This window comes from Anoplophora glabripennis, unplaced genomic scaffold (assembly GCF_000390285.2).
Source record: "Anoplophora glabripennis isolate ALB-LARVAE unplaced genomic scaffold, Agla_2.0 scaffold243, whole genome shotgun sequence".
Lineage (NCBI taxonomy): Eukaryota > Metazoa > Arthropoda > Insecta > Coleoptera > Cerambycidae > Anoplophora > Anoplophora glabripennis.
In genome coordinates, this window is record NW_019416329.1 from 701229 (window position 1) to 728685 (window position 27457).

The 27457-nt window shown below is 31.8% G+C and overlaps 1 protein-coding gene across 1 annotated transcript; it reads right to left on the reverse strand.

Moving 5' to 3' along the window:
* Window positions 1–1161: 1161 nt before the first annotated feature.
* On the reverse strand, window positions 1162–27457 carry LOC108907998 (elongation of very long chain fatty acids protein AAEL008004). Its single transcript, XM_018711888.2, has 8 exons — window positions 27400–27457; window positions 21158–21240; window positions 12955–13062; window positions 10979–11062; window positions 10868–10924; window positions 8315–8420; window positions 8072–8208; window positions 1162–1921 (listed from the first exon to the last, which is right to left on the reverse strand). The coding sequence occupies exons 1-8, from the start codon at window positions 27455–27457 to the stop codon at window positions 1556–1558; spliced, it is 999 nt and encodes a 332-aa protein (XP_018567404.1). The 3' UTR covers window positions 1162–1555.

Here is a 27457-nt window from a genome sequence, read left to right on the forward strand (position 1 = left end):
AATCCACTAAAGCTGCACCTGACTATTATATTATTGTAGGTAACAAATTTAAGTGCTATAAAAATTGAGCAATTACATAGAGTGTTTTACCTGAAGTAAACATACCTACCTAACAAAAGGAACGGAACATTTATTACAATACATTTCCAATACGACCACTGATAATGAACAAATTTTTTTAAACGCTAGACGATCCGGATCGTAGTAAGAAAAATGTTCTTACTGCATTTGCATTACTTTTAGTCCAATTAACTAAGCCTTTAAATCGAAATTTTGTCAACTTGGCCGAATTTTTGATATGAGTTACTTTAAGGTATATTATAACAATAAGTGAGAGTAATTTTTTGTTCAACCCCCGGCCAAGGGTGGAAAAAGATAAAACAAAAGGCTTTTTAAAGATAACTCAAAAAGGGGAAGAGCTAGAAAAAAAAGTTTTTCATGAAAGTTGTAAAGCAGACAATTCTACATAAAAATGGCCTCTTAACTTTTTGTTGTACTATTAAAATTAACAGAGTTAGGGAGGCTAGAAGTTAAGGGAAGATTTCAGAAATTAAAATTTTGTTAAATCATTAAAATTAACGATTAAAAATTTGATTTTTTGTGATAATTTTCTTATTAAAAATTAAAAAATATATCTATTTCTCTGAAAAGAAAAGTTACATTTTTTAGAGCAGATTGAAAAAAAAAATTACTAAATTCATTCATTTTTCTGTTTGTTATGATTTTTTTTAAATTTCTGAAATCTTCCCTTAACTTCTAGCCTCCCTAACTCTGTTAATTTTAATAGTACAAGAAAAAGTTAAGAGGCCATTTTTATGTAGAATTGTCTGCTTTACAACTTTCATGAAAACTTTTTTTTCTAGCTCTTACCCTTTTTGAGTTATCTTGAAAAAGCGCTTTGTTTTATCTTTTTCCACCCTTGGCCGGGGGTTGAACAAAAAATTACTCTCACTTATTGTTATAATATACCTTAAACTAACTCATATCAAAAATTCAGCCAAGTTGACAAAATTTCGATTTAAAGGCTTAGTTAATTGGACTATTTCGCATATGATTTATTTTATTTCACAGTAATTATTAGTGTGTATCTTGGAAATGGTAAAAAATATACAGTTCATTAGAAAGGACGGAATTGAATAAATTTTTAATTTCAGATTTCATTCCAATATTTGAAAATGCAATATTACCGAATTTGAAAAAAAATAGAAAAATTGCAATAACATAAAAAAATTTTGTAATCGTATGATGCCATAAAAGTTTAACTTTCTTCCAAGTGACGCAAAACGTATTTATTCAATTTAAAGGATGTTGGTACTAATTAACAACGTAACATTTATGAGATTAGAATGAAGAAAAATCGTATTTGACTCCTCGATCTTCTGCGCACAAATACAGTTAATCATTGAACCAAAATCCTTCATCAAAATTTTGTATAATCCTTGTTTCTTCAGATAAAAACTATATATGGTTATCGACCATCTCCTCTATTATCACTTTAAATTAAGTAGTCTCTTAACTATTATGACTGGAATCATGTACTAAGAAATAACAAAAATCACTTGGACTTTATCCTGTGATGTACATCCGTCGTCGACCCGTTCACGTAGTAATCGTTCACGTTTGTGGCTTTGGCGGCGCCATTTTGATAAACCTCTCCGTTTTTATATTCTCCGTTCTTCCGAATGTCTCCATTTTGGATGTGATTACTTTTAACAAAACCATTTTGAATTGGTTCTTGCTGCCCTTCCACTTTTAGCTTAGGTGCTGCCTTCCTCTTACTGTAAGTCTGATTATAGAATTCTTTGAAGAGGAAGAAGAACATCACAGCGTGCATTCCGATCCACCATACGAAGGCACGGGGGTAGTTGCAGTCGATGAATAGCAGTTGGAAAGCGTGGACCATGATAGCCACAAATTGTGCCTAAAATAAAATTTTTAATTAATTGTGATATTGTCTATAATTTATTTGTGTTATTTTTAATTATTTTTCTATCTAACTGAGTATGTTTACCACACTAAAAAAATAAACGAATTTTAAATAAATCAGTCTTTGCGCCAATAACACAGCAGAAGTTGCCGCTTCGAAAATTTCTGTTTCTCGACAATCTAATCAAAATAATCAGTCAAATATCAAAGAAAAGCAAATGTCACAGTTGGTGAAACATCAAGACCATGGAATGGGAGAACACGAAGACCGCAGTATGTTATATCAGAGCGAGCAGTGGGGACATACACCTCGTGTCAAAAAGAACATACATAATACTTTTTGATTAGTCAATATTTTCTTTTATTCCGAGTCACACGACTACAATTTATAAGAACAACTTCCGCAAAGGTCTAAATTCTGCAAAAACTACACATTTTGTGGGTGTCTTTGGTCTAAAAGTTGCAATAAACCAATAATATGATTTTCAGTTATTGTTTTGCAATAATTACTGTGGCTGTTAAAAACTAATATACATATTAAAGGAAAATAGGGATGACATAGATCGTCCGAGAATAACTAAAAACTTAATTTACTAAAGCCTTTGGGTGAAATGTTTGAAACCGAGTCGAGTTTCTCGAATCATTCACTGCTTCCAGAGATATCAGTATACAAGATTGTAAACAGAAGCCTTTACGGAGCCGCATGTGAAGATAAATGTACAGCTGTAGCGGAATATGGGCACTTAAGGGGATTTTTAGTATCCATCAAAATCTGCATGGTTACAATACTGACTTTGTCTTCGTATGACCAGGACTCACCTGAGTGAGTGAATCGTAGTATGTACAGTGTCTGTGGATTAGGATTTTGGGTGTTCACGAAACTGAAGGATTGCCAGGGTTGATCGAGTCTATGAATACCCAAAATAAAACGCCACTAGTATGATGCGTAGACTCGTTTCCAGGGCTATGTCCAAGGAGAAACCTACTGAATGCAGAGTTCTGGCTGCTTTTTAGGTTTTATGAGATACAATTAAAGCGTTGAATTATTATCAAAGGGTCAATTTGGTTATTGCTGCTTTAATAGTGTCTTTATTACATTATTTTACATAAGTAAAATGGAAAACAAAAGGGAAAAAGTAAATGGTTCTCAGACTTTTTCTCAAATGAAATGAAAAACGGCTGGTGAAGCTTATCAACATGAAAATTAAGGAGAAGGAAAATTTTGGAGAAGGAAAATAATGCAGTTAAAATAAAATTAAAAGAGACCGCTATTATTTTATTGAACAGTGGAAGATTGTATTCTCTATTTGTATTTTTTTTTCAGTGTCATATTTTCGTTATGAAAAACTAAGGGATGGTAAAATATTCAATAAATAAAAAAACCAGTCAATGCGTACTGACACAAATATTGCATTATATTTACTGGCAGACAGCGACCTACTAATACATAGGAACTATGACTAGTATCGCACTAGGCGAAATAATTTAATTTCTTAATATTGTAGCAAACAACTACTCTGCGGGAAATAATATCATTGAATTATGTAGTAACGTTTCATATATATCAGACCAATAACTCTTAATCACATACCACCTATATAAGTGTAGAATCTGCGTATACTTATATCATTTGTTTTGATTTTATTTGTTTTTTCTTCAAATGAGTTAGATTAAACAAGATAGCGTTTGATGATGTGGATTGTACATACAATAATTGGAATTTACCTTTGGAATTACTAGTAAACATTTATGTACTGCAGATTATTATCAACAGTAGCAACAGAAATAAGTAGAATCAATTGATTCAAGAGGCAGCAAACACATAATTACTATTTTATATGCACCAATTGTGATCCTGATCAGTTCTTTAAGAAACTTATTTACACACATGTTGAAAATAGGTTTTCTTATTAGGTATACATATTTCTAGCTTAAAAATTTTATCCCACTTTTGAATTATTAATTTATGTGGATTTATTGATTGATTTTTTTTGTTGTAATTATTTACTTCTAATTTATTATTTCTTTAGACTAAATTGTTAATAAAAATAATATTTTAAAATGAGGTATGAGGTATTATTATATATCTTTCTTCTTACATGTTACAACTGCACATTGAGTAAGTTAATTTTGTTTTTTTATTTAAATTATTCAAGGTAAATTTAGATTTTATAAGCGTATACTTGTTAAATCTACAAGGAAGTACTTGAGGCGTCAAGACGACTGCGCAGTATTCAGTATACTGTCAATAATAAATGAAATTCGAATAATGCTCCTTTCTCTAGTAACTTTTGCTGCAGGAAAAATATTTTTATAAAAAAATATTTTAAGCAAATATTTATACTTGCAAAACTGATAGAAATAGAAAATATTAAAAAATTAGATTTTGGCTTATCATTGAAAATGAAGGAAGCAAATGAAAAATACCTTATTTAAACAACTTTGGTTCTGAGAACGCTAACATATTGATTTGAATTGATTGAACTTAAAGCAACATGATATAATGATGTTTTTTATGTTTGTTTTTAACATAAAATTTTTGGTTAAGTGGTAATAATCGAATTAAAACAATCGTTATATCTTTTTACTTTGGTACAGGGGTCGATTTAATTAACTTGAAAAACATTTTTAAGTTATCTTCCCAAGCGGCAAAATACCTAAATGAACATAAAATCTACGATTAAACTACAAATAAATCATCTCCGACAAAAGACTTTAACCTGACATATTGATTATATTTTTCAGTATTTAAGTCATAAATCAGAAAAATTGTTGTAACTCTTGTAACTCAAATAATTATAGTTAACACTACTTAATAAAATCAATGAAATTGATTCTAATACATACATAATAATACAATAATACAAGTATTATTTATTAGAAACATCAGAAGTTTCTACAAAAGAAACAATACCGTTAGAAACGTTGTCCTAATATTTGTAAACCTCTACCTCTAAACAGTAAAAAATATATATTATGCCACTACATAAAATAAATATTTAGTTATTTTGCCATATAGAAAAAGCTGTTCTAAATCAAGGATACAATGTTATTTGATATATCTCTTTAAACATGTTACCTTGAATTAAGTAAATTAAGTAAAAGTCAAGATTTATTTATTTAAGTGAAGAAATTTTACTTAGTTGAAAACTTTTACTCAATCTGAGTACATATACATATACGCAAATAAATCACTGCATGCACAGGGTGTCCCAATATTCCGTGTACATGGAGCTATCATAGTTTTCTGCTGCTACAAAATAAGTTTAACTAAATTTACCTCTATCCTAAGTCGGTAAAGGGAATCAAAGTTGACAAAAAAAAAATGTTTCTTTTTCAAATAACTTTGAAATGCCTTTTGAGATTTTGTTGCAGTTTAGTACAGTTAGTCCGTATAGGTGTCACTTTAAAACGCAGCAAACAGAATTGTGGAAAATAATAAAATTGCTCATAATTCTGTTTGTCTGAAATATCAAGAGTTCGTTAAAAATTCTCGCTCTTATAAAATGTTTATATTTGTAATAGTTCTGGATTAATGACATAAATACAAATTTTTAAAATAAATAAATAAATAAAAATAAATTTTTTCACTAAAATAGGTATTGACGTATATTCTTATATTAAAAGTATTAGATTTTTTCTGTATAGATTGTTTTATCAATAGCGAAACAAAAAAAAATTGAACATTGCATCAAACTTCACTCTCGGGTTCACGTTTTAGTATACATAGTATACATTGGGATGATGTATAAATTCGTGACGTTTTTGAATTGACACTAGTGCCTTGGAAATCAATTGTTAAGCAGTAAGAGTTGTTTTAATGTCGGACTATTGTTTAATTGAAAAGTCTTGGAACTTATTTTGTGCACAGTTTGTGTAAATTAAGATTTGTAAAAGAAAATAGGGTGTCAAGTAGAAACAATTTTACCGTTTAAGGAGAGAATGTAATTGTGAGTACAGCATGCTCGTACATGGTTTTTTCATTCAAGAGATTTTTAACACGAACGACTCCATTTTCAAGAATCTGACTTTATTGAATATACAGGGTGTCCCTAAAAAGGATGGACAACGCTTGACCACAGGTTCCTTAGATGAAAACAAGACTATTTAGCCTAACTTACCTATATGCAAAAGTGCACGCCTACCAAGATATAGCCTTCTAAATATAGAACAGATAACCTAGTTTTCTTCAAATAATTTGAAAACTGTTTTTCTTAGAAACTTCAAATTTGGTACACATATTTTTTTATATAAGGGCAATGTAAATATAGAATTTGGTGAGAATACATATACAGGATGTTCTCTTTCTAGTGCCTGTGCGCCACTGGCTATCCCGTAACTTTTTTGTATGTACGCCATTGACGACAGAATTTATATTTTTTAAAAATAAGCACTAATTTAGAAGATTTTTTGCCTCTTACAAAATTTTGATATCGTTTATGGATTTCCAGTAAAATTACCATTTTTTACATATGAAATAATATAAAATCAGTTTAAGATAAACAGAACATTCTAGTACGAGGTGCCATATAACAGGGAAACAAATTCATAACAATAATTAAAAGGTACAGAACCTCAAGCTAGCTGTGATTTAATTTTAGCTTACTTTGTTTTTTATTGCAATTTATACTTTTGCTGAACAAACCGATATGTTAGTAGTTTTGGGTTATTGTTAAGCAAATTGTTGTGATACTGTTCGAACATATGCTGAAAGATTTCATAATCGAAGAACTCCAAATCACAAAACATTTGCTAATGCGGAGAGACGCCTTCGAGAAACAGGACGTTTTTTACCTGTAACATTAAATCGTGGATAATGTACGGCCGGAATTATTCAACTGGAGGAACAAATTTTGGAAAGGGTCGAAGAAATTCCTCAAGTAAATAAAAGGCGTTTAGCCTGCCGCTAAACGCCTTTCAAAAAGTTCCTTTAATAGAATATTAAAAGACCAGTTATTACAGGTTACAGGTATTACAGGGTACAGGTATTACAGGTTATTAAAGGTCTAACAGGTGGATAGGTAGAAGAAATAATGCCCCTTTAAAATGACCACCTCGATCCCCGGACCTAAACCCATGTAATTATTTCATTAGGGGAGCGTTGAGGACCACAGTTTAAAATAACTTTTCAGTAAATACAGAAAACGAATATGGGAAAGAATACAACATGAAATTAATGTTATGAGAGGTAATGCACAATTATTGGATAATTTCTAATTTTCGAAGAACTAATGTTTGCGTTTAAGAACAAGAAAGTAACTTTGAGCATTTACTGTAATATTATTTTAATGTGATTACAAATATCAGTTTATTTAAAATGTTAATGTTGACTTTCTTACATTATTAGTTGATATTGTTTATTTAAAATATTAGTGTTGATTTTTATTTTATTGATTGATAATACTAATACCAAAAATGTGTAGTTATTTTTTTTAATGTGACGTTTTTCATTATTATTCCCTTCTTTGAGGCTGCAGTTATAAATTATTTTTTATAAATCGGAATTTTTGCCTATATTTAATGTATAAAAATGCGAATTTTACTCGAAATCCATAAACGATATCGAAATTTTGTAAGAGCAAAAATCTTCTAAAATATTGCTTATTTTTAAAAATATAAATTCTGTCGCCATTGGCATACACACCTGTATATGTATTCTCTCCAAATTCTGGATATTAAAAGGGAAATTTAGTCTAAAATGGAAACGAAGTACTTACTGGGTAAGATATTTAAATCAATGTAGTGTCAACAAACGGCCTGTATACATGATTATTAATTTCACCTTTTTACCGCTCCCTTCCTTTGAATAATGCCGAAGTATTGAAGTCCTGTCACGTATCTTGTTCTTTTTACACAAAGGTTCAATAACTGATGCAAAAACAGTTAACATTTTTAAACAAAATTCATCGCACATTTCAATAAATTAAACATTTATAGCATTCCTTCAACTGAATTCCTTACTTTTCTTAACGTTGAGTGGGCCTTGCATGAAATGTTTAGCAAATTCTTCAATTAATTTTTGCTTGTGACTGAGTTGATTTAGGCTGGTCTAAGTAACCCGGGCCCAACCATCGAAGTCGCAATTCAAAATCTAACCATTCGACTAAACCGTTCACTCAACTCAATCTTAAATACACCTACTTACCATCTGTAGAGTAGTAAGATACTTTTTCCACCACAAATATTTGTGCACCTGAGGACCCATAGCACTTAACATATAGTAGAAGTACATGATGATGTGAACGAAACTGTTTAAGAAACCAAAAAATGTACTGTGGCCACCTAAAACAAGGATTACAAGAATTTCAGAATAGCGTTACATTATTCTAAAGAGAAACTACGTATTGTAAGATAATTTTTTTGAAAAGTTCGTAATCATATGTCTCACCTGGTGTATATTTAACGCCAAACCAAACAGACATGGGCATTAAACCATGATGAATAACGTGAAGAGTACTTATATGATCATTTTTCTTTCGTAGAACAAAAAATACCTGGAAAGATAAAATATTTGTATATTTGTTCTTTAAGTTCAACCTCAGTGTTCCTAGGAACATTTTAACCTAAAATATTTTAATGAAAATAGTCCAATGCAACTAGTTTTAGAAGTGTCTACAGGGTGCTGAAATTTAAAAAAATGTATATATCACGTTTATTCAAATAGATTTAAAGTTAAAAAAAATATGTCACATTTGCTCAGGGCATGTAATTTCTGTTGTATCTATGGATCCAAATTCGAAAAATAAGTCATTTTGTTTCATTTCAATTAATAGACATTTCACAGAATTAAACAAATCTAAAATAAAATAACTCTAGAACTATTCATTTCACAAAACAAATGTTTAGAAATTTATTTTTCGAAATATATTTCCAAATAGCCCCAAAATTTCAAAAAATAAAAATGTAATTTTTTTATTTTCTGAATATTAGTGAGGAGGTATCCCAAAATTCATACAAGAAGTAAGTTTGATAGAAAACATAGTTTTTTTACCAAAAATTCTAAATTACACGACCAGGAAATGACTCATACAGTAATTGAATTGTTTCTCGAGCTGTATGGCATGCGGCATCGTCTTGTTGAAACCACATGCCGTCTACATCCATATCTTGCAGTTTAGGCACTGCAAACTGGATTATCATGTCGCGATCAAAGAAAAATGGTTCGATGATGCCTACATCCTAAAATCCGCACCAAAGAGTGGCATGTTGTTGATTTTCAAACCCCAAATGCGACAATTTTGTCCATTAACAAAGCCATCAATATGTAAATAACCCTCAACACTGAAGGTGATTTTGTTCCAAAAATCTGCATCCACTTGTTGCTCCATAATACATTCAACGAACTCTCTTCGCTCTACGTGGTCAATAGGCTTCAGTTCGTGAGTCAGTTGAACTTTGTAAATATGAAGATCAAATCTTTCGTGAGAATACACTATAGAGAGCTTCTAGAAATGTCTAATTCTTAACCACGGTGCTGAATTGATATTCATGGATTCTCAGCAACACTCTCTCAAACTGCTTCAATATTTTGTGTTGAACAACTTGTTGAAGGAAGGCCGGAGTTTTTAAGATTACTAATTCATCCGGTCTCCCCGAATTTTTCAATTAATCCCTTCACAGTTGATGAAGTTAAATCACTAGTCTGACAATATTTTCATTAACTTAATTATTTTTAAAATGTTGCTCAAGAATGAAGACGCGTTCTTCTTTCGTGTAGAACTTTCAATAATCCTAAACTTTCACGCTGTCTTTTTTTTAGTTGGCAACACTTTACCGCACAAATAGCGCAAAATTCAAATCGTGCGTGAAGTTTGGGAACCCCCATTATAACTCACAAACAATTTGTGAGTGAGTGAGTGAGTGAGTGAGTGAGTGAGTGAGTGAGTGAGTGAGTGAGTGAGAGAGTGAGAGAGTGAGAGAGTGAGTGAGTGAGTGAGTGAGTGAGTGAGTGAGTGAGTGAGTGAGTGAGTGAGTGAGTGAGTGAGTGAGTGAGTGAGTGAGTGAGTGAGTGAGTGAGTGAGTGAGTGAGTGAGAATAATTTTAAATACCTTTTAATTTATTCTGATGTAAGTACATTTTAAAATTAACAAAAACTCGTAATCAAATACCCCTATTCAATTTTCAATTTGCATATTCAGTGACGTCGAAATTCTTTAATTCTTAGGGCAGTTTTTTCCAGTCTTTTCGCCAGTGGCTAATCAAGTGAATTTTTACTTTAAGTAGCTAAATCATAACCTAAGTTTCATCAATCTACGTCAACGTCAAAGTTATTTAAATAATTGATTTTTTTCTAACTGCGATATCCTGTATCTCGAAAACTAGTGGCTTTAGACTATTGTTTCGTTAAGACTATTTGATCATAAAATAACTGAAGGAACAATTTCACAATAGTTAAGTTAACATAGGCTTCAAAAATATGCTTGTATAGATCAAGACTCCTGAAAAGAACATTTTAATTGATTGTAAACAAACGATGCCTAAATAAGTCACAGATTTATATCCATTAGATTAGAATGTTAAAGATAAAACTGATTTAAGTAAATTATAATAATTATCAACAGTATGGATCTAATGTTTCACGGATAGTTATAAATGATAATATAAATTTTCTCTCGAACGATGATTAGGTAAAAATACGAGTTCCAGCAAAATAGTTCACTAATTATTATCGTGTTAAAATGATGGACAGCGCTCAGCATCGACTACGATTGTAAATATCAAAGGTCGTTACAAACACATCATTATAATTATATTCCAAAGTCAATCATCTATCGTTAAGTAAACCTCTGAAAGAACTGGTCAAGGCCAGTGCTGCAACAGCAACGTTCAAACTTCAGGTGCTAACTAATCTGCTAAGCTATTAGACAAGTGATGAAAAGTAGACTTTAATTAATCTTCTGCTGTTTAAAAAGTTTTCTTGCCTAGAGTAAGCAATACTTACGGTATCCATGAACTCCGTAAATTTAGAGAAAAAGTACCACCACGACGCGTTAACCATCTGAAATTAAAATATTGATAATTTTCTTAAATTTATAATCACTGTCAAACTTACCCGTATCGTGCTTGGTTTATTTGAATAGTCTACTGGTTGACACCTTAAACTATATTCACCTGTAAACCATCCTCCCATTCCTACCTAAAAGAAACAATTGTCTTCTACAAATTTCGTATGATCGTATGAAATATGGTGACAAACTAGTAAATAAATATACACTGTGTCCCAAAATGATGGAACAGAATTTATATTTTTTTTTCCAGTTCAAAGTTTAAAAAATCGCTGAAACAGGTCAATTAGTAAATAGGAATTGTCACTTTTTTTGCAATATTTTCTATTTCTTTGAGCCATGTTTGACAGACCTATAACATTACCGACATTTTTTTTAATAGGACGCTTTATATTTTATAATATAAATAGATAACCCTTCTAGAAAGACGAATTCAGCGATATGCCTACTTTTTTGTCATAGTTGTCAAAAATATGTAAAAAATTGTATTTTGTAAATCGTACTGACGACTATTTCAAACAGTCATAGTTTCTTCTGTACTTTAAAAACGTACCTACTCTTTATTAATCTTTTTCTACTTACTTTAAAGCTTTTCTTTCTAAAAAAAAAACACATCGATAAACACATAAAATTCACCAGAGTACCATAGGTACCTATAACGTGAATCGATTTAGTTCCAATTCATTCATTGTTAATTTTTTTTAAATGCTTGCTCTTTTAAGCGAAAAACAGATAATTGAAATTTTAATTATGATTGGATGCGGAGATAATATCCGTAGTCAACAGGAGGTATGTGACTAATTTCACCATAAGTATCCAGACCAGAGAATTTGTCGAGCTACAATAAGTAAAGTATCCAAAAAGTTTGAAGAAACCGGAAGTTTAAAAGATTTACCTGGATCAGGAAGGCCAGGAACAGTAAGCGAAATTGACCATCAAAATGTGATGTTAGCCGTTACTGAAAATCCTCACTCAGCCAACTTCAACTTGTCGAAGTCCTCAATTCACAGAACTCTGAAGTCTCACAAGTGACATCCTTACAAAGTTAACGTCTTACAAGAACTATGGGCAGATGACTCAGACAGAAGATCACAGTTTTGCGATGAAACTAGAAATTTATTTGAAAGACAACCCAACTTAAAAAATCACATAATTTTCACTGACGAAGCAACTTTTTGCTTAAACGGAACTGTGAAGCGGAAAATACTAGGTTTTGAAAATCCGCATTGGATGCAAGAAAAACATACACAACGGCAACAAGTGAATGTTGGGCTGAAATAGTAGGAAATCGCATACTCAGACATTATTTCTTTGAGGGCAATTTGACAGGCAACATTTATTTGGATTGTTTGCATTTTCAGCCGATTCCAGCCATAGAATTAATTTTTCCTAACCTTAATGCTGCTGGTGATGTCTGGGTCCAACAAGATGGTGCCCCTCCACATTTTCGCCTAGATGTAAGAAATTACCTTAATGAAGTTTTCCCAAACCGATGGATGGGTGGAAAAGGTCCGCTTGAATGGCCACCATGCTCCCCTGACTTAATCTCACTAGATTTTTTTTGTGGGGTTATCTAAAAAGCAAAGTGTATGTGAACCAGACACAATCGAAGGATTGAAACTCGTATCACAGAAGAAGTTCGAAACATAACATCAAATATTATTCAAAACATAATTGATAACTTTGAACACCGAATTGGGCATTGTGCAATAGTTAATGGAGGCCATTTTGAACATTTGCTGTAATAAAATAAAAAGTAACACTAAATTATTGTTTTCTATGACGAAAAAGTAGGCATAAGCTTATACCGCTGCATTCGTCTTTAAAAAAAATGTCGACAATGTTATAGATCTGTCAAACATGGCTCAAAAAAATAGAAAATATTGCAGAAAAGTGACAATTTCTATTATTACTAATTGACCTGTTTCAGCATTTTTTTTATATTTCAGCTGGAAAAAATATGAATTTTGTTCCATTATTTTGGGACACAGTATATAACTTAAATAAAAATCTAAAATCTTACCTCATACCAAATCCACATACTGAATATAACTTGTATAAAATTATATAGTACTAAAACCCATTTTAACTGCAAAGGTTTTCTATTTTCCATTAACTTTGGTCCTAATACCTGAAAAAGACGGAACACATATTAGCATAAAAAATACCTAGTGTGTTACTCAAAAATATAATAAAATATTTCTATGGTATAATACTTCTTGCGATTTTCCTAAGTCAATAATTTGTTTGCTTTTAAATGGGGTTTAAAACAAATTTGTTGATATTTTACTGCTCCTTAGAGCCGAATTGCTTTTAGCGGATTGTACGATTATATATAAGAAAAAGTTTATATAAACACAAGCAGATAAATGCATCCTAAGGGACTACAATTCCAAACTCAGTCCCTAAAAGTACGTATTTTCCAGTTTGAGAGAAATGTCTCCGATTTAAATTTAGAAATTATTTTTTAACCATTAGATTTGTAAAAAGTATAAGAAATATCTGGAAAAAACAACTACCTAGAATGAACTGCAACTAAACTTTTTCATTTATTTTTAGTAAATAACAATATAATCTCATGACGCCTTGTCTAACATAGCCATATAAAAATCGACTTTTGGGCCCAGAGGTCAGACCATGTTTATTATACGTTTTTTGGGTCGCTGACTCCGAATCCGATCCATTTAACCCCATCACTTCGGGATTTTTCATAACCTCAAAAAAAATGATATTCTGAACAATTAAACCATATAACCTTAAGACTCAAGCTTTCAACGCAAAATCCAATTAACCAAATCCCATACAAATTTAAACCAATGATATTCAAACCTAATAAACTCATGAACCCAAACCCCAATAACCCTATAACCCCATAATCAAGAAAATAAATCATATGCAATCTGTATTTTGCAAAACATCACATAGCTGAGGACTCCTTGAAAACCCAAGTACTCAAACCCAAAAAATTCCTGTAACCCCGTAACCCCATAGCCACGTAATTTCATAACCCCATAACCCCATAACTAATAAATCATAGGCAATCTGCATTATGGCTAAACGTTAACGTGGTTTAGGATTTCTTAAAAACATATTCACTCAAACCCCAAAACCTCCATGACCCTACAATTCATAACCCCACGATTCCCTAACCACAATTTCATTACCTTGTACTTAGATCCCATGCACCAAAGAACCAAGTGTTACAGTCGATCTAGTTTTTTTTAACTTTAATTGGTAGGACCATCGGCATTAGCATTACCCGATGTACAACACGAGGTGGTTGCGCGATCGTATTTCGTACATCATATAGTTCTCATAAGAGCTTTTGAAAAAAAAAATTATTTGTAGGATAGCCCGTGCTATAAATTAATCAATAAATCTAAAATAAATAAATGAATAATTAATTTTAAGAATCTCTCTTGACCAGATTAAATGGGCTTATTAGGTTGGGGTATCATTGGTTAAATGTTTATGGGATTTGGTTAATTGGAAGCTTGAGTCTTAAGGTTATATGGCTTAATTGTTCAGAATATCGGTTTTTTGAGGTTATGAAAAATCCTGAGGTGATGGGGTTAAATGAACCTCAGATTTGAATTCAACGACCCAAAAAACGTATAATATAATAAACATGATCTGGCCTCTGGGTCCGAAAGTCGATTTTTTGTGTGGCTGTGTAATTTTTAAATGAGACACCATCTCTCTGATTATGTAAGTAAGTAATCAATCAATCGATAAATGAAGAAAACCAGACAGAAACACCATTCCTAGCTTGATTATAAGAAACCTCTTTGGTTTTGCAAAAGTGCAAAATAGCAGATGCACAATTAAAATATAGTATATCTCTCATAAATATAAAATGACATTGAAGAAACAAAAATTTATTACCCTGACGATCTGAAATGGCCTTCAAACTTTGTAACTAAATAACACATAAACGATGGAGATCTTTGTACTGGGATCGGCCAATACACGTGTAGATTATTCTAAAATATGTACCTTATGGAAATTACCAATAGTAATAAGATGTCTACAGTAAATAATTTAGTACCTAGATTAAAACTGATTGAGTGAGTACTTTTCTTCTAACAATATTTTTATACGGTATAAAGATATGTTTATGAGATGGGGGTGAATTAGAGAAGTCGTCCATTATTCTCTATTATCATGACTGTTACTATCAAAGATTTTTGGTAACAATTATAACTTTATGTTTTGTTTTGTAACTAAAATATTCATGAAATAAAACTATTTGAGCAAACCAATCTCAATTACATAGTCATTTTGTGCATGCATTTAATAAACAATGGCTCTTTCAGTTCCTTAAATACACTCAATAACTTTTATTTCTATAGATACACTTAACTGAAAATCTTGGAATTGAAAGTAAAATTGGACCAACAATTCACTAATATACGACCATCCATGTGTTGTGTTGTTCCAGATGAGTTTTCTCTAACAAATCAATAAATTTGCCACAACCAAGACTCGTACAGAAATTAAACCAAATGTTATGGATCCACAAATACTTCAGAGCACGTATAAGTAATATTTCCACTCAATACTGTACTGAATAGTGGATAAAGCTTACCAAATTATATCGTTGATGCCTGTTTAGACTATCTCTAATACGTTTCATGTATGGTGATGCTAATGGCAACGCCAACGCTACGTCTTTATGTTGACGATTATCCCAATCGCAGGATCCCTTTAGTTCGTATATTTGTAAGACTGTATCAAAAACAGACCCACGATGTTAGCACGGGTAGACCAAATTCCGAAGACGAATTTGCAGAAAATATCAGCAGAGGTTGAAGTTAATGCTCCTCTTGTTTGGGGGAATAGCAGTTTCACCACCTGATCAAGCTCGCTTGGTATTTTGCCACTGGGTTTAACGGTGATGTTGAGGATGATAAGGCCGGGTTCACACTATTCGGAGTTTTTAATTTTCACAATACTCATGTGCTGCAATCCTCATGCTACTATGGATTCCAAGATCAGATATGTTTTTCATTGATGATTTCGATAGGTATTTTGCGTGACAGGTTACTAGGCCCAGTTCTCTTATTAAACAGGCTCTGCAGAACATACTGAGTAATCTTTTAAACGACGTTTCTAAGCAAATACAGCAAAATATGGTTCTAATACTCCAGCGCATTTTTCGATTGCCGTTAGAGGACATTTACAGGGAAATTTTGGAAGAGGGCGGACTTGCAAGATAACCCTATTTTAAACTCACTTCGTTCTTGTGGATATTTGAAAACTACTATAAGCTACGCTTATGAATGAGCTGCAGCAACCAGTAGATCAAGGATGCCCTTTCGAAAATGTTCGATTTTTTTGTGCCGTAGATATAGCTACTGTGAAATAGAAGGCCCTTTGCACATCCCATGGACTTTTGTTCGTAAATTACATTCTTTATTTGTTTGTTGGCCCTTCATAAAGTTGTGTAAACGCAAAATGTTTCGTACCTCCGGATTCATCCATTTGAGGACTTTTCTGAATATTTTCGACCATGTACTATTCTCCTCCAAGCTTGTCATATACTTTTTAACATCCTGTATAAATCACTTCCTTGGATCGAAAAATCAAGAGTTCAGACATTATAGATTCAATTATCGTCTGCAACTAGTTTCACACGTGGAAAATATTGTATCATATAAACCCACCCTCCTTGAGCATGATTTTAGGTAATGGAATAAAAAGATTTGTCATGACCCCAATATTTAGTGACACCATTAGTATTCATCAGTTGTTTCCGCAAATCTGATTGAAACACCGATCTTTAGCAAGTGTCGATTTTCTTCAAGCAACAAAGATCCGTTTACATACCACGAAATTGTTGGTTATTTTAGTGATATTTTATACAACATATTTCTTTATAAAAGAAACTTCCTATCTTCAACCAATAACAAAAATCCTCACCGACCATACTATACACGCAAGTTTGCATAACTTCCGATAGCCGAGACCTAATTTGATTCTTGAATCCACACCAGCCTACAAGAAATTCAACGGGGTTATCTCCCTGCAAGGAGACACGAAAGGAGTAGACCAGAAAAGGCAAGTACACCCCAATCATCAACAATTTCCCAGGTCCATCCAACGTCGCAAAGCCTTCATCTTCTTCATCCCAAGTCAATTATTGATTTCCGCACGGGTTGTATGCGAAATTCAACGGAGAAGGAAATATCAGTCTAATATATAATAATCACTAATTCCTGATAATTAATTGTACTGGCCATTTACCATTAAATACATTTTTTTGTGACAATTATTTGTGTCTGCAGCTTTTTCAGAAAGTTAAATTAAGATTTTCAAAATAGATTGTCTCTGACATTCTTTGCAGTATTTAAATCTTGAACTACAAGTATCTCTTTAACATTCTAATAACTATAAAACAAGACTTGTTTTACTGTTCTCTTCAACCCATATGGTATACCATTGCAACATCTCTAATACATCTTCAAACTTTTCCCTTATTCGCTTTTAAATTATGTTACGATATATGACTGCTGCAAATCATATAATATGCCCTAGTTTTTCCAATTCATAGATATCTGCTCCTGACGGTTAAACAGAAATGAAATAAATTGTAATTCCATTCCGACAAGACGTCACAAGTACATAATTTTATAAATTATCTTGTTCCGTAAGATAAAGGAAAATTTGTTTGCCTTGACCATTGATCACGGGTTTTTTGTAATCATGAAGAATACAATGTCTTCCATTATGAGTACCTACTGGAATTTTTCCATCCAAAATTTTTTACTCAAGGTTAGGTTATAATGATGATTAAATTAATATATTTAATATTCTTTTCTCTAGGTATCTATTCTTAGCCATATTTGAAATGGCACAACCATTAAAATTGAGTATCACTCTTAACATTCGGTTAGTCGCTGACAAAGGATAAGCAAATTATTATAATAACTATAAATATACGGAGAATATAAAGAACACTTCGCTTTTTATCTAAAAGCGTTTTAATTACTATACAAAATGCTTCTTGGCACAGTTTATACAGGGCGATTTCACTTTAAAAACTGAAACTGCAGAACTAGATTCATCATCAAAAAATAGGTAGAGTTTGCTCTATAAGCTTTTCTTCCTGGGGGACGCGGTATTCGAGATACAGGGTGTTAAAATTTACAATGCGATATCTTCATAATGCGCTGACGGAATTGAATGAAATGTACTACAGCGTATTCATTTAATTAGACCTTTTATTGAATGTATTATTAACCGTGTGGTTTTAACCAGTGGCGTGCTGCTGGAGGTGCAGCACGCCACTGGTTATTTTTACGTTTTATTAAATTTTCCTAATAAATCAATCCGTTTATTTAAAGAAAACCTCCTAGTTTTAACCAGTGACGTGCTACTAAAGCGTCCGCCATTTTTTTTTCAAGAAAAGAATACGCCACCTGCGGTTTTTTGTAGAAATTATTTTATTTCTGGAAAAAATTTCAAACTATATAATAAAATAACATTAGTTTATAGAGCAAGCTCTAGTTACTGTTTAGCAGCTAATTTATTCCTGCAGTTTCTGTATTTAAAATGAAATCACCCTGTAGCCAAAGGTTCAGCCAATATATATTTTTTTAATTTCATACAACATATTGCAAGTTTGATTTATTTTTGCCACAATACCATAATCAAGTTTTCAATATTATTTTTGCAATATGAACAGCTAGGACTAATATTTTCGTAATTTAGTAGTGCATTAATAACGACTATGTATTATAATTTTGTACCTGCGCAATAATTATTGAAAGTTATAAAGTAAAATATTAATTATTTTCTTCCCTTTAAGAAAAAGGGGTAAAGAATTATTACTTCAAGTACTGATTATTCATTAATGAAGAGATAATTTTTATATTCCGATTTATAAACTGAAATTATAATGTTTCCACAAAACAAATTTACTTTTTCAGAGAAAAAATTATACAGGGTGATTCAGAACTTATCCAAAAAAAAATTCTGGATGTACAGGGGACCCTTACAAATACAATTTTGTAAAGAAAAAATCAAAAAGGTCAGTTCGAAATTGATTTAAAAATACACTTCTGCACGGCACTGGAAACTGGTCCACTGTAAAACCTGACCTCGCACAATGCGACCGGTATGGCGGCGTGATAAAAACGGACAAAAACTTTCGCAAGGAAAGAAATATGTAAATAGAATTTTATCGCACCTATTTTATATCGGCAAATTCAAATGCTTTTGCCTTTATTAATTATTAATAAAATTAATTTGTGTTTTTAAATAATAAAATCATTTGACATACCCGATGCTGCAACAGCAATTGTTCAAAATTTTATCCACTCACGTGTAAACACATTTGGGTCCGTCTTACTCACTTTCTACGAACTAACACAAATGATGTCTTGCTTCACCATAACACAAATACTTCACCATAATACAAATGTTGTCTTGCTTCACCATAAATTAAAACGATATCCATCAACTCTGAGTTGCTATACACGCAAGCCATTTTTGACACTAACTACTAAAAAACTGATGTAAATACCACAGATAACAGGTAAAAACTACCGCAACGACGGATTTCAGTATTAGGAGTCACATGGCTCTCCACGCGTATTGCGAATGACGCTAGAGACTACAGTTGTCCAGCTATGTAGTGGTTTAATGTGCTATAACTTCAATAATTTTTTTCTCAGAAACTATAAGGATTTTACAAAATTTTTTTTAACAATATTGACTCCATTTCTCATGCCGCATCTATTCCCAAATTTTTTTGGATAAGTTGTGAATCACCCTGTATATAAAACGTTGTTAGCTCTGTTAGGAGCTGTTTTAAAAGAAAAGAATTAAATAAACAAATAAGTGAACAACTAGGCTTAGTTCTCAATAAATGATTGATTGTATTCATAGCGTTATTATTTTATGTAGATTCAGCTGACGGTGTGATTCTGGGTTCCTGCGTTGGAGACGAGAGTCTTATTTCAGCAGTGTAGTGGGTAATACGTGAATACGATCTCAGCGATTACTTATTAAAATCTTACTAATTAAAGCACGTAATTAGGGCAGATCTGTCTCTATAAATCATGTGTTGTTATTCTCACTAATAGTGAAAGGTGTCATTATTATTATTGTCACTAATGAATGAATGGTAAGGCCGAGGGGCATTAGCCGAGGGGCGCCGTATCCAGGGGCTGAGCCGAGTGATACGAGAATGAATGGTGAGGCCGAGGGCATTAGCCAAGGGGCGCCGTATCCAGGGGCTGAGCCGAGAGATACGAGGATGAAAGAAGTGAGCGTATGTTGTGTGTGTAGTTTTGATTACAGGTGTTCCAGATGCATGCACAACCTACATCGGGGATGCTTATTCGAGTAACCACCAGATAGGACAGCGAGGGGCGGGGCGCCCCCGGTGAGTGTAAACCATAATTAGTTACGTATTAAGAACATACAGCAGTACTTGTTTGTTACATATCACGAGTGATTGCCAGGAACCCTGATCACATCTCATCTGCCCATTGTTGCCTCTTGACAGTCTGACTACATGTTTACGTACTACACCCGTAAGGTAATCCTAATCATTAATTGTAAATAAGCTCCACTTGAAAACATACATCTAACAGCTCTGACTTAAATCTCAGATTGGTTCAAAATATTTAGCCAAAATGATGCTTATTTCATCATGGACCCACTCTGTATATTCACAAATTTTGATTTTTAAGTTGTCATTCCGAATTCCCTTAAGTTGTGCGACTCTGCCTTTACAACCTGTACATTTTATCATAAAGCAGACTTTATACGCCCTGGGACGGAGGTCTGAAAGTAGAAGCAAATTTGAAACGTTGGAAAACCAATTTTCCCTCAGTACTATGCCATACTAAAAACTAAATAAGAAATAAGATATACACTGTAAGAAAAATAGGACTTATTTTCACTCAATTTCACTCAATAATGTATCAATTCCTGTCCACACCCGATTTAGTGAAATTTGCCTCTATTAGTAAGTACAACTAAAATTTTATTAGTGAAACCATCAGTTTTAGTTCAAATATTATCAAAACTGTGTAAAATTTTCAAAATACCCAATATTGACTGAAAATGTTCTCAATAATTTCACTCGATGTATTCACTCAGCTTTTACTCAGACCGATTTATTTACAGTGTTTTAATCAGTCCACAAATGATTTCAACTAGTGTGTTATTTCCATTGATGTAACTTGTATTGAATTAGAACTACGAACTCTTACCTTAACAACGTAAACATAAGTGAGACATATCCCTAATGTGTAGAACGGACTAGTCATCAAAGGAAAATTTGCCGTTCTGGGATCTGAAAATCAATAAGCAAAGTTAAATATAACCGGGTATAATGCAGAAGCAAATAAAGTGCTTTTTAAGAATGAAATATGTATGCTTTCACTTCCGTTATAATGTGGAACTTTAACCTAATATAAAGAAAATAGAGTTACTGGCAGCCTTGTTTTTAATTATTAATAATAATTGCAATACGCTAATGATACATGTTACGATTTAAAATATGTTAAGTATATGAATAAACTTATAACCATTTAAAAGTATATTTAAAACTATAAATTAATTTTAAATAGTTATAAAATGACATGTTTCAAGTGATTCCATCGCATCATTTAAAAATTTTGTTTTAATAATAGCTAGACGAAATATTGTCTGTAATTGTTTATTTGTAACATTTTTACAACTTTTATCGTTTTTATTTAATTGGGTATTTCCACCACATTAAAAAGAAACATTTTTAAATAACACATTGTGCCAAATGGATCAGTTAAGGGGTTGATTTTACAAATTTAATTTTGCCTAATCAGAAACATCCTACATTGAAAAAAGTGGATAATAATCGTCCACACAATAAACACTACAATACATACAGTTAATGTTTCGGAAAAACTATGTGTTTTTTATTCTCAATTTGAGTATTGATTGCTTTGAACCCTTTTTATAAAAAATAGCTATCCACTAGAAATAACCAACTACTTTTTTATATATTGCATCAACATTTCAATAATTATGGAGTCAAAGATATGAGAAAACTTTGTTTTAAAATTCAATATTTTCCTGGGATATATAATCCAAAAGAACTAAATATCGGGTGACCCAAAATTCGCGTAAGATTTGAATTCTACGCTACTTGTGCAGTTACTACCGACGAAAAAAAAAGACAGCGTGATATCTGACATTTCAGGGTTACTAAAAATAGAGCGCTACACGAAAGAACGACGCGTTTTCATTGTTGAGCCATCTTTTAACAATAATGGTCGGAATAGTAATTTAACTTCATCAACTCTGAAGAGATTAATGGAAAAATTCAGCGAGATAAGATCAATTAGTGAATTTAAACACTTTGGCCGTCCTTCAACAAATCGAAGCAGTTCTTAAGAGTGTTGCTGAAAGCCCAGGAACATCAACTCTTCATCGTGGTCAAGAATTGGACGTTACAAAATGCTCTCTACAACGTATTCTCACGAAAGATTTGCATCTTCACGCTTACAAAGTTCCGAAGAGAAAGAGAAAGAACTGAAGCCTACCGACTACGCAGAATGAATAGAGCTCGTTGAATGGATTATGGAACAACAGTAAGTGGATTTTCAGCAATGAGGCTCATTTTCATTTTGATTAATCGACAAAATTTTCGCATTTGGGGTTCCGAAAATCCACGAGTGATTGTTGAGAAACAAATGCATCCACAACTGTTTCGTGAGGATTTTGGGCTGAAGGCATCATCAGACCATTCTTCTTTAAAATGCGGCAGGTCAGGCAATAACAGTTAATGCTGCTGCCTCAATTGCAACAAGAGGGTGCCACATGCCATACAGCACAAGAAACAACACAATTACTGCATGAGTAATCTCCTGGTCGTGTAATTTACCGTTTTAGTGATCAGAATTATCGTCCTCCCAGATCATGCGATTTAACGGCGTTTGACGTTTTTCTTTGGGGTTTTCTGAAGTTTTGAAGGTTTATGCTAAGTCCACGACCACCCAAGCCTTGAAGAAGTAAAATCAGCGCTGTATCAATGAAATTCAACCGCATTTATGCGATTTCGACAAAAGAATGCGTATGTGCCGGCAAAGCCGTGGAGGCTATTTCTTCGATGTGCTATTCCATACATAACCCTATACTGTAACATTTGTGAATCAATAAAGAAATTACAATTTTTAATTAAAAACCTGTGTTTTTAACAAAATTACTTCTTGCGTGAATTTTGAGACACCCTTTATATTATTTCTTAGAATAATGTCATGATCAAAAACATATTCCTATGATTCAAATGGAATCGTGGCAAAAAACTTGATCCGTATTATTAATTTTATATGAAATCGTTATTAGAGTAGCAATTTAAAAAAGAGTATTAAAAAAATATAAGACTAAAATGAATTTGGCGGGCAGTTGTGACGTCCTAGACCACAACTTAATTGCGCCATCTATTAATAGGAAGTTCAAATAAAATCTTATATCCATGTCCCTCACCTTTTATTTAGTAATAGAAGGGCATAGGCTAGTTACTTAGAAAAGAGTGTGTAGTAATGTAATAAGATAATCATAGACGTTCAAGAGATGTGATATTGCGCACTCCTGCGGCCATGTTATGACGTCACGTGGAGATTAAATCGCGATTTGTGGATACTGTCCGTGTGGAATTGATAGGCAACAACTTTAATAATAATAATAACATATTTATCGTTTAGTTTTCGTGTTGTGTATGTGTACAGAAGTTAAATTTCAGTTTTGTGCCTTTGTGATTGATCCATATAATATATCTATGTTTTGAATATGTTGTGATTACTGACGTTATTATTTATTAATAATGATTTCTTAAAATGCATTCATCAATATTTGCTTGTACAAAAGGTAATCAAGCAAATTGTTTAATGACATCATATTCTCATTTTCTAAATAACGGAAACATCTAAAAAATCTGGATTGAAGCTTGCATATAAATTTTGCACCCAAATGCTTGGATTTGTTCAAGACGTTTTAAAACATTAGACTATATTCGTAATATAATAGTTCCAGAAGCTACTAAATTGAAAAAATAGACCACCCAATGATTAATGAAACAGTCGTACCTACCTACAAATCTTTTTCAAATAATATGTCAGAATCCACCAAAAATTCTGAGGAACCTGCATAAGAATTACCTAATAATGTTGATAATGCTGAAGAATATATACTTTTTGTGATATTGACATCAGTTTTACGTATTCATAAATAGTTAGGATAAACTTTATTAATTTTAGTTGACGAGAATACCATACCTTCTAGTCTTTGCATAATGATAGTACAGTACCTTACGCCTCATTACATGTCATGACTGAGACAACCCTTTTTTATGACGGTCGTCATACATGGCGATGAATTGAATTTAAATATATACAAATACCGGAACCGGAAAGACATCTAAATGCCTCCAAATAATTTGGTAGTCAATAAACTGTGAAAAATAGGTACAATATGTACGCATTTGTGTACAATGCAATAACTTGGACAACTTAAATTAATAATAAACGTAAAGTTACCAATGACAAAGCCTAATGAACAAAGGTATACAAAATGATACTTGGTATAAATATCATCAGGTCTGTTCCAACGGGAGTCAGGAATTGGTTCCGAACCGTTGGAAATGTGCATCCAACTAATTCTTGCGATATATTCACTGAAGACACAGGCCAAACATTTCGAACGGTTAGGAACCAATCCCTGACTCTTGTTGGAACAGACCTATCGTTAAGTAAAAATTATTTTAACAGGAGTTTCATGAGATGACAATTTACTGTTTATTTTTATAAAAAGGAAGATCTATCATTGTTTATACATAAGGACACCATTTTATATAAACTTTTTGGAGTAAAAATAAAAAAGTTTGGGATGAAATAATCATATTTGTCCCCTAAATCTACCTATTACACTACACATAATATGTGGAATCTGAAAATTAATGAAGAAATTAGTGTAATTAGTAAATAACTACTCTGCGGACTACAGCCCTAACTAGCATCGAATTACACCTGCAATATCTAGTAAATTATTGGGATCACTCATTAGTAGAACCACCAGGTTTCAAAATTATTAGTTCTCATCAGTATGCCATAGGTGAGAAAACCGACAAATGATATCTATAGCATCTTTATAAAATATTACACCTCTGACAATAATTTAGTAAAGAGATTAACGGGCTTGGGGCAATGAGTGTACAACTTCACTCTTATCTTAAAATTGTCGACGTTTCGACACATTTACTGTCTTCTCAATGCTATTTAAATTTTTTCAATTTTTTCAGTCAATTAAGAATATCTCCAAAAATAACAAACATGAGGCACCACAAAATGTATGTTATCCATTCAATAAAGACAAATAGTATATAGTATTAATTCCCACAAATTTTAAACAGCCTTGATAAAGACGCAATAAAGATGTCGAAACGTCGGCGATTTTAAGATAAAAGTGCAGCTATAAATTCATTGTCCCAATTCCGTTAATGTTATTACTGGATATCTATAGTTATTTGAATGTCTATTTGCGGATATGTTTTCAGAGATGTTTATTTTTGCTTTGGGCCAGTAGATATTAAATAATAATAACATTTAAGACATCTTGTAGGTTATATTCCAACCACATTTAAAGTACACACAACTTATCTCGAAAGTCTAAAATATGATATCTACCATACCTCTTTAAAGATTAAATTTTATTGTTCAAAAAGCTTACCCTTTTTTAAACATATATCGAAAGACAATTTAGGACACTGTACTTAAATACTTGTACATTTAGTCAGTTGAAACAACTTAACATTTTATCATCTCTTATTTATATTTTCTGACAAAATTTAGTACCTATATACAGCTGATTTTATTGTCAACTCTCAGTTTTATGGCAACTCTAATATTTATGCTAGTTTCATAATATGAATCAGACGATATCCTTGTAGTCATACCTAACCACTGACCATGAGTTAAAAAATACATATATATACAAATTATAGTTCTTAGTAGACTAGTAAATACATATTAACATACTTGAAGTTAACAGTAATTTTTGTTTATAAATCAACAATCTTGAGAATACCAGATTTGTAAAAATTGATCAATGTGAAATTTTCCGTTTCGAAATACGTAAAAATAGTATACTGGATTTGGAATTTTAAATTCATTCTAGTGATTTTTAAATATTAGTATCCATAGTTTAAAAAGAAACATATTTTTGAACAACTTTTATAAAATCGGCTGAATTTTCTTCATTTTTCTTTTAATACTTAATATTCATATTACAAATGTATAAAGAGCAAAACATTAATATTATCACTGTTAAAATAATATAATTAAAATAAAATATATATAAATATAAACAGTGGCCGCTGGTGCGGGTGGGCTCTGCTAGACATTTTCATAGTAAAAAAAAATTGAATTTAAAATTTAGTTTATAATATTATCTAGATAATTAACTAGATTAGCATTAAAAAGAAAATGTTAAATTTGTAATGTGCAGTCAATTTAACGCGACTTGCAAAATTGGTTTGAAAAGCTCTGAATACGTGGGTTCCGCGTAGCTCGCTCCTACATCCGTAAAGTGTTTACAGCGGTGGTTATGGTTATCGTCGTGCATCAGTGAAAGACGGAGGGGAAGTAGCGCAAAGTTACTATGCAGTTTGAGTTCCCTTTCAGTAACCACCGTAACGTAGCTAATCACGGCTTTTTTTCTTATTAAACGTAATTTGTTCAGGTATGGTGTATTTTTTTTACTTTCGTATTTCTTCTTGTGTGTTTTTTGAAAGATTGTAAAAATTTAAAGTTATTGTAAAGACAGGCCAACAGTAATGTTATCTATTGCTATCTATCAATGCGTGCGAGAAATAGCAAATTTTAATGGAAAAGTAACTGAAAATATTATTTCGGACGAAAGCAGAAGAATGTACTTTCATTATAAAAAATAATAATGAACACATTAACCCAATAGAGCTGTATCGAAAATACCACGTCTGCATGATGTTGAATGATGTCCCATAAAGATAATCCTCCTCCTTTATGTTAGTTTTGGTAATGAAATCCAATTTCACAATGCAAGTTTTCATTTTAATATAAATACTAATAAATGGTTAATTGTTTAATGTTGTTTCCTTTAAATTATAATTAGGTATTTTATTTCACCAGTAACTAAAAGATTTAGTCACTATAGATTGAAACTTAATTTTATTTATTAAAAACTAATCTGTAAAACACCTCCAAAACTACAACTGTTAGACAAAATATATGGTTTTCCTTTATCTTAGAAACTACAATCTAGGATAATCATTTGAATAGTATTTTATATCGTTCATTCTGCCATTATTTGAGTGAAGTATTTATTACAAAAAAATAAAAGTAGTAAATGACTAATTTAAATTTAAAAAGATAGTGAAATATGTATATTTTAAAACTGCATTAAATTTTTAATAATAAAACTTATTCGGACTACTTACCTTGATATTTATTTAAATAATTATTTATGTTCCTTATTGAATCTATTATAACAGCCAT

What these genes read in the sequence shown, in the direction of transcription:
- LOC108907998 (XM_018711888.2), bottom strand. Translation starts at nt 27,457, where the DNA reads ATGGCTGTTATAATAGATTCAATAAGGAACATAAATAATTATTTAAAT. An exon ending in TTACGGAGTTCATGGATACC is followed by an intron (nt 8,421 to 10,867) that starts GTAAGTATTGCT and finishes TTATCTTTCCAG; the next exon opens with GTATTTTTTGTTCTACGAAA. An exon ending in TGGCGTTAAATATACACCAG is followed by an intron (nt 8,209 to 8,314) that starts GTGAGACATATG and finishes TCCTTGTTTTAG; the next exon opens with GTGGCCACAGTACATTTTTT.